Source organism: Gekko japonicus, unplaced genomic scaffold (assembly GCF_001447785.1).
Source record: "Gekko japonicus isolate JY-2015 unplaced genomic scaffold, Gekko_japonicus_V1.1 scaffold246, whole genome shotgun sequence".
In the NCBI taxonomy this organism is placed as follows: Eukaryota; Metazoa; Chordata; class Lepidosauria; order Squamata; family Gekkonidae; genus Gekko; species Gekko japonicus.
In genome coordinates this window covers 984945-998734 of record NW_015162482.1, presented here as the reverse complement: position 1 = coordinate 998734, position 13790 = coordinate 984945, and the positions used below count along the sequence as shown (strand labels likewise).

Sequence of the window (13790 nt, the reverse complement as noted above, 5' to 3'; positions counted from 1 at the left end):
GCCTTTTATGCAGGACTGCGGAAGCCACACGAAGGGTATGAAATCCTGCGCTTTGATGATGTGGTGACCAATGTGGGAAACTACTACGAACCACTAAGTGGCAAGTTTACTTGCCCTCTACCTGGCATCTACTTCTTCACCTACCACGTGCTCATGCGCGGGGGCGATGGCAGCAGCATGTGGGCAGACCTGATGAAGAATGGGCAGGTAAGGAGATGCCCCTTACTTTGTAAGCCTGCACCCTTTCCCACCCAGAGTCACCCTTTGCTCCTCTTTCCTTTTGCCACCACGTGGCACCCCTTCCTCTCTACTCAGAAACCATGTTCTGACTCCTCCCACCCACCATACAAACAAAGTTTATTGTATCCTCCCCATTTCACTAGCAAACAAAATGGTTGCTCCACCCATTTCATCTACATACTATTACCACTCCACCTATAGCCCCTCTAATTAGGGTGCCCCATTTCACCTGCAACCTACTTTCACTTACCTTTTCAAACTTTTGACCTCCTCCAGCTACTAGCCACACCCACTCTTTAGTTCCTCCCCCTCAATGTCCTGACTCCTCCCAACTGACCTCAGTGGCTCCACCCACTCATTTAAAACATCCTTCCAACCCTCTGCCCATGTAGCACTGACAGTTCCTCAAAACTTAGTGAAAGCTCAAATTTACTTCAGTAATAGAAACTTCTCAATCAACTCTTTGGAGCACAGTTCATTGCAGCTCTGGAGAGTTGCTGTGCAATCCTAAATACACTTTTCCTAGTAGTAAGCCCCACTGAATAGACCTGAGTAGGATTCTGAGTAGACCTGTTTAGGATTTACTCTATGTTACTAATTTGTCATAAAGAAGAGGGTTTTTTTTCTCCCCAGGGAATGTTGAAGGGGGGGGATTATAATTTCTCTAACTTTAGGGTACCTAATAAATCAATAAGAAATTACATTCATTGCTGCAAATAATGTACTCTTACTGCTTCCAGAGGAGACTTTCAATTAATCCAAGATTATACAACTGCATCACTATTACAAAGCTCTCCTTGGGTTATTTCACAGAGAAACCAGGTAATGCTAAAAATATCCCTATCTTTTTAAAAGGCTGTTCATTGTAATTATAAGGGTTGTCTTTGAGAAGAAAAGAAAATAAAGATTATGCTTGACAAATGAAAAATGCATATGAAGCACTGTATTCCACTGAGATTCATTTAACATTCCCTCTGCCATTAAAAAAAAGTCCCTCTGGATTGGCAGCCCTGGATGGCTGTAAGTCAAATTTTAAAATCGCCTTAAATTAGAAACTGCACTGGGATCTCACCTGCCCACTCCTTCTCTCCATTTAGTTTTTGTCATATAAAAGATAAAGCAATAGGCAATCTCGGGAGAAAAATGTATTTGGTTATTCATAATTCCTTAAAGGAAAATCACAATGTGCATGTTTTCCATATATCCATATATTTAATCTAGCTGAGTAGGGAGAACATTCCTTTTAAAATATTGCTTTTTTAAAATCTAGTGTGAAACTTTACTTCAAGTAGTATAACCAAACACATGCTCTTTGTCTGTGTACAGCAAAAGAAGAAATTAGAACTTTACACAAACATCCCACCTGGCAGTCAGAACAAGCATACAAACACACAGTTTGCTATTAAAGATTCTAAAGTTTAATAGGATTGGCAGTAATGGAAGAGGAAGCAGAGCTTATTTAATTCTTGAAAACAGCATGAGCAGGTCTTATGAGCCTTACCTAAGAGTCAAAGATGTAAAATCATTTTCTTCTTTCCATTTTAAGAATATTACAGAACACTTTAGAAACCATACATTAGCTTATAGCTATAAAATACATGCTACGCAAACTATATGTTTATATTTAACTGCAGCATACATGTATATTTAATCATTTTTATAAATTACCTCCATACATCTCTGTATCTTAAAAAAGTACAAAACTGTTTGTTTGCCTAAATGCTAGATATATGTACACACATAAATGCATTGTAACGATTGCCCAATATGCATTCCATATAAGAATAGCATTCTATCACTATTTTTACTGGATGCATATGTACATGTAAAATGATTATCATAAGGACACCCATATTTTCTTCTGCATTAAAATCTCTCTCTCTCTCTCTCTTGTGCATTATGCCAATATTGTATTAAATCATGTGGAGATGTTGCAGGAAGAAATGTTTTAACCTATGTTGTACCTTACACTCTATATTTAATTTTATTTGCAGTCATAAATGTATATATAAACATATAAACATAGAATTAGTGCCTAGATACATCTATACCAGAATAATATATACTTGCAAAGTAGCACTGATCACAAATCTCCATAATTTATATGTACATGCATACCTCTTAAAAAACTTTGTAATGGATTCCTTACTGCCTTCTATTCATATGATCAAGGTTTATGTACAAATATCAACAGGTCAAAACATATAAACAAATAGACTGCAGTTAAGATGCAGTTAAGATACATGTCAAGATTACAAGTTCAAAAAGAAGTTATTTATAAAATGCTGACAAAATACCAAGAGCAGTCCAACCATTCAATATTTTTTGCATGGTATAGGACTTCACACACACACACACACACACACACACACACACACACACACACACACACCCCTAAACGTATCTGTCCATCAAAAACCTTTTTTTTTGTCTTTTGCCAGTTTCCAATAAGCTTCTATGACCTCTGCTTTATTTTTACATTTTTATCAGCAACCATTCTGAAGCCGCAGATGGGTGGAAAGTTTTCAATAAACTCACCTCTTATTGTTGTTGTTTTTTAGAAAAGCATACAGAACGATTCCTTATTTTATTGAATAAGCTTTCCCAGATTCCAGAAGCAGGAAGTAAGATATTACCCCCCAAAAAACTTTTATATATTTTTAAAGTCTTTTTTTTAACTCTTCACCTAGGGCACCAAGTTATCAAATATATGGTGTTAAATGGAATGATTTAGAGTCTCATATTCTACTCTTCCCATTTGTTAAAGATAAATAAGTCATTGATCTGAAATTTAAAATGCATCCCTGTTATCTCTTGACAAGCCACCCGAACTAATGAAAGCAACATCTCAAGAGAAGGCATCTGTCGTCTCTTTTCCTCAAATCAATATACATAGATATGTGTTAGCTGGGAGTTCCAACAAAAAGCTCTGGGAGATGCTGAAATTAAAATGGTATATTTATATGATATATTCAACACAGAGAAAGACAGAGCATTCTATGTCAAAAGGGTATGTTAGGAGCCAAAGATAATCCTGCTGTACAAAACTGCAGATCAACCAAACTCGAAAAGGATTAATTTCTTCTGCCCTATGCCTCACAAGGACATTTTGCAAATATTAAATTTGTTTAACTGCACATCTCTTTCATATTGCAACGAGGACACCCTTTCACACGTTATGAAGAGTGTACACCATGTGGTTTGAAGTTGTTAACACACAGTTAGTAACACCCACATGGACGCAGTCAGACGGGTACACCCCCCTTCAAACATGCAGGGTAACCTCTTAATGATTCCATAACCCATGAAGCAGCCCCAATGATAAAAGCATCAGGCAGGATTGCATCCAGTGGAACTCAGTGGATCTGTGCCTGATTTGGACTTCTTGACTCTGAACACTTTTATAACAGAAAGCCTAATATTATCTATTTCAGTAGTTCCCATTACCCAATTAAATTATACTAACTAAAATAGTTTTTGTTAGCATCCTTAGAAAACTGACCAAAAGAATCTATTGTGGTTCTGGAAGAGAAGTTCTGGAAGAGGGTTGTTCCCCCTCTGCTTTTAATTGCTACAGAAATATTAAGGGGAGTTCAAAATCCTAATCACCATTCATTGCGTTCATGGATCTCAGACACTTTTTTAAAAATTGGAACAGTGTCAATTTCATACAACTCTTCAACAATTTCAATGATAACATCACAGTTCTGTCTCCCCAAAATCAATTAATTACTAGCAGTATTTGGATCTCGAAAGGGCTACCTAAAATAAATTCTGAGTTCAGCCTCTGTGTTATAAAACTGGCATAGCTTGACATGATTGCAGATTGTATCAAGTTGACAGTGTGTCTCTTTCCACCACACACACATACACACACACACACACCGAGCGATACAGTAAAGCATCCAGATACCTTAGTAATGTTTGGCATGATTTATGCTTCATGAGTGGCACACACACACACACACCCCGCATGAGCCTTCAGGCTAAGAATAAAGATCTTCCCTTCCTTAAGTAGCAGCTTAGATTTCAAGGAGTGTGGTGATGAAAGTTGAGGTGGAAGAGTTAATGTATATATACCTCTTTTTTTCCAAGAGAGACTTTAAAATAGATTTCGACACCCTCACAATTTGTACTTGGCGAGCAGGAACAATTGCCTGTTTATTAAATAATAAATAGCAGGAAGGATAGAAACTGACACGGCACGTGGTAATATTGGTTCAGTCAACTTTTCCCCCGAGACCCTTTGCAGTCAATTTGTCAGTGAGGGGCTGTTTTTTTATTTTAGTTTTAATACCAAAATGCCTCCTGTCAATTGAGATCGGGGCAAGCAATACCCATGTCTTTACCTTTATTCCCTGTGTAATAGAGACGTTTCCCTCCTCCCTCTTTCCCCTTAAATTTATATAGTTTATTTTAGCAGGGAATTAAAACGGGTGGGGGGAATCACTGTAGGTTTAATTTGCAACTGCGGCCATAAATCCAGCAGCAGCAAAGGGGGAGGAACCTCAAGTGAGGTTTATTTGGAGTTTAGCACTATGGTATAATTCAAAAATATATAGCACATCTCCAAAATACACACCGATTCGAGCAATGACCGTCTCTAGCACACTTTCACAGGACCCACACAGAGCAAAATGGGGCGGAACCATTTTTTTCTGGGTTCTTGGCTTTATTCAGTTCTTACCTTCTAGCCCAAAGTTAACTAGAGTATAAGTGGAGTGAGAGGTCACAAGGATTTAGACCCACAGTCTGTTTTTACACACACAGGGCTCTGTCCTGCAATATTAAAAAAAAAGATGGAAGGGTGCCTTGGGGCATATACAGAGTGCTTTTCTCTCTCTCTCTCTCTCTCTCTCTCCATTCCACTAACAAATTTTAACAGCCAGATCCCAGCCTCTAGAAATAAGAGATCACGGTTTCAAAGGCCAGAGGGGATAGCTTTTACTCAGGTTGGAATTTTAGCACATTTCTTGTTAGAAATTATACCCTGAAGAGTAGCAACACTTGTTTTAGTCACCCATTCATCTCACTTGACCCATTTCCCCCTTCTTAGACCCTTAATATAACCTTTCCAGTGATGCTTCTCAGAGATCCATGGCAGCGCACCATGATGCACAGAAAGCACAGAAATGATGTACAGAAAGCTGGCTGGAATTCAGAGATGCTTTGCGATCTGCATCACTTTTATTGGGGTTAAAAACACAAACACGCACACTCATTTGGGAAGGATTCAGACAGCTGTTTTGTTTGTTTTTTTCTTAGCTCTGTTTGGTTGGGAGAAGTACGGTGGCACCTCTCTCTCTCTTTCCCCGGTAGTAAACCCTGGAGCGTTCCCAAGTAGATCAAACCAGCTCTTGCCTTTCTTGGCCAGTCGCTCTTAATATCCATCACTTTGTCAGTCCCAAATCCCACACCACAGGGACATATTCTTGGCCTCTATCCCTGAGCTTTGTTGTGTGTAGAGTAGGGTTTTTCCCCCTGCTCAGCCTTACTTCAAATTCTATATCCACCTCTAGAAAGCCTTGAATGCGAGATTTACCAGGTAATAAGTGGAGTCAGGTGTGGTTTAAAAATCCTAAAACAGCTGTCAACAAAACAACCAAGGAGGTACTAAACAATCTAGGATTCAAGTTTTCTGGGAACTCATTTCCTTTCCCAAGGTCTTATTCCTAATCCCAGATACATGGGAGCCGGTTCTGCTCCTCTGCACATGCTTTGATACACTCTCTTCCTCGCTGCGGTTCAGAGGACAGATTGCAGGGCAAAGCCCAGCTCATAGTAAGCCCCTAGCTGTACTTCTGAAATCTGACCAAGCACGCTCTGGCTCAACAACAAATGCATTAGTCTTTAAGGAACTACAAGACACTTTGCTGTTTTGGCTACCGTTAATGAACAGGAATTCCCCAAATCTAGAATTCTATCCATCTCCAAGGCAGGGTTTCATTGATCAGGGTTAGGAGAACAAAACAGCTTTCCCTTTCAGATGAGAGGCCGGCTTCTATGTAGTTGGGCAGGGACTGAAATGCATGTCTGCTGGAGCAGAGTTTGCTGGGATCCAACCCCCCAGCAGGAGACAGGTGTCCACAATGACAGAATTAATTGGCAACGTCAGCAGAGGGGAGATGGGGATTAAACAGGCCAGGGAGAATTAGCCCTCCACTAGCCTTCAGAGAAGGTCCCCTGTCAGGGTCATGGGTGTCAGTGGCTTCCACAGCTGTGTCAGTTGTGTGAGTAAACAGAAGGGAGTCAGCTGTCATTCAAGCCTCATTTGACTGCTAGGAACTCTCTTTTTTTAAGGGGGAGGCAAAAATGGATTGCACAAGCACAGCAGATTCAGCAGTAGGGTGTTTTTTTAAAAAAAATATGCACTAGAAATAACCTCTAACTCCCCTATAAATGCCTCAACGGTACTGACTTTAAACAAGAAAAAATAAGGGAAATATAACTAGGGTGTGGTACCTCTTTACTTGCTGAGTGTGCCATTAAGACTTTGTGACAGGAAGAAATTCGCCAGGTGAAGCCATCCGACCACTACATCTCTGTTCCGAGAAACATCTTTACTTGCTGAAATTTCATTTTGTCATACAGTTCTTCAAGGTGCAGAGGGGCAGCCGGAAATCCTATTCGTATTTATCACATCTGTTTCCACTTCAGTTCTCAAAGCGTTCACGGTGGCATACATGGGATACACCACGTTTCATTTTCACAAAGCCCTGTGAGATAATAATTTGGCCAGCCATCACTGAAAGGAGGAATTCCATCAAATCCTGGTCTTCAGCGCCAGAACCCATGGCTCTATCCACTGTCTCAGGTTACTCAGTCACATGAATTAACAGGAATTAATGTCATGGCAGGATACCACCAGTATTAAAACTAGGATACTGGTGTGGTGTTTTGAATGCTGGATGTGACCAAGAGTGCTGGGTTCAAATTCCCATTGGGGGACCTTAGGACACACAGTGAAAATTTGGTCGAATCTAGCACTCAAATTCCAACATCAATATCCTAGCTATAATAACCCCAGTGGTATCCTATCATTACCTCACAGGGGCCATTCCTCACAGGCCTGTTGTGAGGGTGAAATGTAATCAAACATTAAAGTATTTTGTCCACAGAAACTCTTTCTAGGAATCACAAACAGGAACTCTCAAACCCTGCCACTGTGACAACTTCAGTGGGAGACAGTTTATGTGGCCAAAGATGTTCACATACCACTGACAATAAAGGAACTCCACTGGCACTATTACAACTGGCCTCACACTAGCATTAACATATTTTTTTTACAAATACTCATTGCTTGTGTACCATTTCTGTAGGAGAAATCATCTCATTGAACAGTGAAAACTTTCCAATTCACTGTTCTGGAATACCAGCAGTAATAATTGGTTGTTGTCTATATGCACACATGACAGAAGGCAAAAATGTGAACACAATAAAAGCCATAAGGATCCTTAAAATTAATGCGGGCACCTATGCATTAAAAACAAGCCTTAATAATGGCACGTTTCTCAGCAGTACCGTAAGAGCGGCTTCCCACAGGACCTGAACTTTGCTTCATGGGCCAAAAAACAGAGCTGTGGAAATGGAGGTGCAAAAAGAGCAGCAGAGAGAACCACCAACGCCTGTGTAGCAACTCTACGCCAGGACTGGGAATATGGCCTTGCAGACTCTGGGCTGTCAGCAGCCCCTCTTTATTCCTCACCAGCCAGCTTTAAGAATACCGGCTTCTCTTCTGTCCCAGAATTAGAGTAAAGCTTGAATGGTTCCAAATAATTTTGCTCTAACCTCTTCCAACAGATCCACCACAAGGTTTCAAGTCTGCTCCTACTCTAGATTTCAACTTTAAACTTAAAAAACAAGAGTATAGGACTCCCGTGCTCCACTTACCCTAATCTACTTACTCACTGGTCCCATTTCAGTGCTGGAATCCAAGCATCCTGGCTGCCTGCCTTGTGTACTCAACACTAAATTACATTGTCTATCAGGAAATGGATACCAAAAGCTGCTTCTGAACTGTGCGTATTTTATTTTTTTTCCCGTGTCCTTGATCTCTGCTTCCCCAAAATGTCTAATTCTAATTGAAATCTGCCCCCAGGAGCACTCCAAAGTCCGCATCCTTCACTCAAAGAGTGAGGAAAAAAACACTAGAGGAATTACGGTCAGTTCATCAACAGACAGCAATTCCTTTCGACTTCTCTCCAGAGTCATTTTTAAAACACATATACATTCCCAGGCACTCCGCCGCTCTCCGACACACTGTCATAAACACCTTCATTGCATGAGGCCCTGCCAGCTCAGGCTGTGATCCTGTCAGCTCATTCAAGTTTAGCTGCCCCACTTGTCCGACAGGAACCCATCAAGGAAAACTCTGGCAGATCAGCAGGGGGCGCTCTCCCCACCAGCAGCTATTGGCCCTAGCCATTCAGGCCAACTCAGAGCCCTGAGGCCAAGGCTAATTCTGTTTGCACACAACAACTGTTGGCATACCTAGCCGCACCAGCTCTAACACTTTTTCAGCATTCAGAAGTTACCACACCCAACAGCAGACTCGGGTACACCTCAGCGTCCGAAGTGCCAGTCGAACACAACATATTCTTAGCCCAGTTCAAATGTGGAGGAAGGGGACATGCCACCACATATCCTGGCCCAAAAGTTACCAACTAACTGAGCAATGCCACGCTATTAAGATCTTATTTCAGATCACCATAAGATGCCTGAGAGACAACATCCAACAAAATGAGGGTTGCTCAAGCAACCTCAAAATCTGCCCGGACTCTGCAGAATTTGTATACAAGCCTCGGGATTCCTCCAGAACCTTAAACGGTAGCTGTGACTGACCCTACTGGGCAGATTTGCCCATCTGCAGAGGGACCAGTCCTTGGTTATTAAAGAAGGATATCAAATGACTGTCTTGCTCTTTCATCTTCTTTTTCCTTCTACAAATTCTGACACCTATGCCATTTCCCCTTCTTCTCATCTGCCTATACTGTTTTGCAATGCTCCTGCCACATAATGTGTAAACACAGTTGTTTTTTTTATTTATTTAATTTATACCTTATCTTTTGCCCCAGTGGAAATTCCAAAACAGTTTTACATCATTCTCTTCTCTTCCATTTTATCCTCACAGCAACAACCCTGTGAGGTAGGCTAGGCCAAAAGTGTGTGACTGGCCCAGGGTCACCCAGTGAGTTTCCATGGCAGAGCGGGGATTCAAACCTGTCTCCCAAATCTTAGTCCATCACACTGGCACTCTCTCCCTCTCACACACAACCCTTTCATCTTATAATTCCTTCTTAATGTTCTTCATGATTCATAAAAACATGACAGGAAGAATAACCCTTTACATATTTTAGTACTTCAGTACTTTTATATCACACTTCTTGAAAGGAACTTGGAGAGGCATACCTGGTTCTTCCTTCCACAATTTATCTTCACCCCTGTGAAATAGGTTATGCTGGCCCAGTGACTTCCATGGATTAGGAATTTGAACCCTGCTCACCCTGATCCTAGTTAAATTCTCTAACTATTACAACATGCTTACTCTCCATATCTAGATCTTATTTGCATCTTGGTCTGTGTAAGTATGGAAACTAAAGTGGCGACCTGAAAGTTTGACCAGGACAAGACAAGGCAGAAATACTAATTAGGGCCAGCCTTTCCCCCCAGATTTCTGACTGAGAATAACAACAATAATGACAACAATCATCATCATAATTGTATGGCATTATGTGTAGTAGAGCCAGAAGATTTTCAGACTGTCTGGCAGCCTGAAGTTCTGTTAGCGTTATGCATTACTAGGTGGTGAGCTAGACTTATTTTTTGGGCTGAGAGAGCTCTGAAAGAGCTGTGAGTGACTGACCCACGATCACCCAGCTGGCTACTTGTCGAGGAGTGCAGAGTCAAGCCTGATTCTACAGATTAGAGTCTGTCTCTCTTAACCACTACACCACGCTGGCTCTGACTGGGTGCAGACATGTGCTAATGGCCATTCCCCAGGGTGCTTAAATGCCCCCAATGAATCACCACTTGGTAAACAGTCAGTGGCCTTTCACCGTAGATGCAAAAGCTGCTAGAGACCATTAGGATTACCATCAAAGAGTAAAACACTTTCAGATTTTGCACACCCTTCCTAGGAAAAGCACAGTTGGTGAGAAACTGTTTCAACACCTGAAAAGGCACAGTCAGGGAAGGGGGGCGGACAGGAGCTCTTTGGGCCGCCACGTGCGCAATCTGAATCAGGGCCTCGTAGCCATCTTTAAAGAACTTTTAATTTGCATTGGCCGCCATGGGATGGCACTTGTTTTCTCCCCTGTGCCTTTTAAAGTGCCAAAATAATTTTGGGAGGAGGTGTTTTAACACTTGATAAGGGGCACCATGGGGGGGGTGTATCAAGAGCGCCTCAGCCTTCTGTGCTGTGGGCCTGATCAGAATTTTAAAAAGACTTTAAAATGGTGGCGGCATCTTCATGGCAGCCACAAGTAGGCTGTTATTGTCTAGTTTGACCTTAAAATTTCTGTTCTGTGAAACCTTGTGATGCAGGAACTAAGGGCCAAACTAGATGTTCAGGTTTTTAAAGAGCTGGGCCCAGGTTCCTCAGACCCAAATCGGGTTCCCTCCAGCCACACAGCAGCTGTGGGGAATGGCCCCTGGAGTGGGAGGGCACCTTCCTTCACCCCCAAAACAGGAAGACGGTGGGGGAGGCAAGAGTCCTTCCTCCTCCCCCGATGGCAGCTTTCCAAGCTAGGGTTGTCAGGTCCAGGTTGGAAAATAGCTGGAGACTTTGGGGGTGGATCCAGGAGAGGATGGAGTTCGGGGAGGGGAGGGGCCTCAGCATGGTACAATGCCATTGAGTCCGCCCTTCAAAGCAGCCATTTTCTCCAGGGGAGCTGATCTCTGTCAGCTGGAGATCAGCTGTAAAAGCAGGAGATCCCCAGGTTCCACCTGGAGGCTGGCAACCCTATTCCAAGCCCCTTTGGACACGCCTTTATTTTTTTAAAAGCCATTCCCCACAACTGCTGTGTGGCTGTGAAGCTCTTTTTAAAAAACCAAATGTCTAGCTTGAGCCTAAGGGGCTGGTCCACACACATACATTCACAATGTGATTACTGCAGTATCAAGCAATGATTTTCCATGTGTGAATGGGCCAAATCCCTCAGACAAAATTCCCATATAGACTCACATCACCTGAAACCCAGTGCTTTTCGGTCAAGTCATTCTCCTACCAAACATCAAAGGTTAAAAGAAAGATCAAGCAATTTTCAGGCAGGAAAGAATCAGCCTTACTTTATCCTGTGTCTTCATAGGATAGTCCTACACACAACCTCATGACAGCTATCATATACTTTTCTTTCTTTAGAAAAAGTTTGATGGCCTGCCTTTAAATATTCCCCTCCCCTCATGGTATCCAGCTCCGGCTTGGGGAATTCCTGGAGATTCCTGGCCACCGACGCAGGGTGGGGGTATAGGGTTGCCAGTAGGGTTGCCAGGTCTTACCTGGCTGCAGGTGGGGGGTCCCTCTCTCTGTGGGAGTGCTTCAGTGCGCACACTTTGTGCGTGCACCGCAATGACGTCACCCAGAAGTGATGTCCTCACGCAGGGCCCATTGTGGGGGGCACTCTATCATTTGAGGAAAAACTCTATGATAACCACAGAGTTTTTTCTCAAATGACAGTGTCCCCCCGCCCACAACGTGCCCTGTGTGATGATATCACCTCCGGGTGATGTCATTGTGCCGGGCACATTGGCACAAATGGGGCAGTTTGGGGGCGGGGTTCCTCCCACCGGTTGGATCCAGGCCAGTGGATCGGGGGGGCCCTGAAAGCAGGCAAACCCCCACCCCCAGTGGGGAATGGCAACCCTAGTTGCCAGCTCCGGGTGGGGAAACAGCTGGAGATTTTTTTGGGGGGGTGAAGTCTGGGGAAAGCAAGGACCTCAGTGGGGTACAATGTAATCAAATCCATCTCCGGAGCCTCCATTCTCTCTAGGGGAACTGAGCTCTGCAGTTTAGAGATGAACCGTAACTCCAGGAGATCTCCAGGCCTCACCTGAAAGCTGGCATTCCTAGAGGGGAGGGACTTCAGTGGAGTATAATACCATAGAGTCCACCTTCCAGAGGGGCCATTTTCTCCAGGTGAACTGATCTCCATTAGCTGGAGATCAGTTGTAATCCCAGGAGATCTCCAGCCACCACCTGGAGGTTTTTACTACAACAGAAGGACCATGGTGTAGAAGGCAGTATTCAAATACTAAAGCACCATCTCTCCCTTATTATAATCGAGTAGTGCTTTAGTATTTGAATATTACCACCTGGAGGTTGGCAACCCTAAGATGGAGGTGTGATACAAACCCCACATTTATCCAGATACTGCTCCTTGGTTTAATTCTTAAACTCAATCTGCATCTAGCATTCCCTCTGCTGTTTTACCAAACCCACACTGGAACAGAAAAAGATGCAGCTCAAAACCACATTCAGATACTCTGGGCCAATGCCACACTGACTGCAGAGTCACCCCTGAATGGCCATAAAACGGCCATAAATCTATGCAGACGCTACCATAAAACCGAAAGATCAAATGAAGTGAAAGCAGCATGCAGTCTGGACACTGCCATAAAATCCAACAATCAATCAAAGGGAAAGTGGCATGCAGTGTAGAGGGAAATTTCTGTTCCCTGTGGGTTTGGTAAAACAGTGGAGCAAATGCTAGATGTAGATTGGGCCATTGGCTCTTCCAATGTAATATGTGAACAGGGCTACTAGCAAGTCAGAGAGAAACATTGGAGTCTCTCTCTGACAATCTTCTAAGTGCAGGGAATTTTTATGAATGGCAAAACACTGGATTTTTTCAGTCCCTCACCCCCGTCTATATTAGTAACAGCCCACAGGCAGCTGATTCTGCCATCTCAAAGAAAAGCAAAACCTTCAAATGTATCCATTCCCCTAATTTAGAAAACTGGTATCCCATAACCTGCCTCAGTCATGCATCAAAGCCTAGGGACGCAGATTTTGACATGCTAAGGCTCTCAACTATGTCACATTTAAGAGGCCCCATAGCATACAGCTAATATGGTGTAGTGGTTAATGTCAGACCCTAGTCTCAGGTTCGAGTCCTCAGGGAATCTCAGGTTTGAGCCCTCACTTGGCCACGAAAGCTTGCTAGGGGACCAATCTCAACCTAACCACCTCACAGGGTTGTTGTGAGATTAAAATGGAAGAAAGTAGAATTATGTCAGCTGTTTTGGGTCTCTACTGGGAAGAAGCAGAGAGTATAAAAGAATTAAATAAATTACTCCAAAGAGTAATTTAGGGCCCCCTCATAATCTGAGACCCTAAACTATCATTTACTTTGTTGTTGTTCAGTCGCACAGTTGAGTCCGACTCTTCGCGACCCCATGGACTGTATCACGCCAGGCCTTCCAGTCTTCCGCCGTCCTCTGAAGTTTGCTCAATTTCATGTTCGTTGCATCTATGACACTGTCTAACCATCTCATCCTTTGCCGTCCCCGTCTTCTTTGACCGTCAATCTTTCCCAGCATCAGGGTCTTCTCCA

General features: G+C 42.9%; 1 protein-coding gene across 1 annotated transcript in view; it reads left to right on the top strand.

Moving 5' to 3' along the window:
- C1QL4 (complement component 1, q subcomponent-like 4) overlaps positions 1 to 13790 on the top strand; it is a 35571-nt gene that overhangs the window by 348 nt on the left and 21433 nt on the right. The window contains exon 2 of the mRNA XM_015405877.1: positions 5 to 207. Coding sequence (XP_015261363.1) covers positions 5 to 207 — 203 coding nt within the window. The remainder of the gene's footprint in view (positions 1 to 4; positions 208 to 13790) is intronic.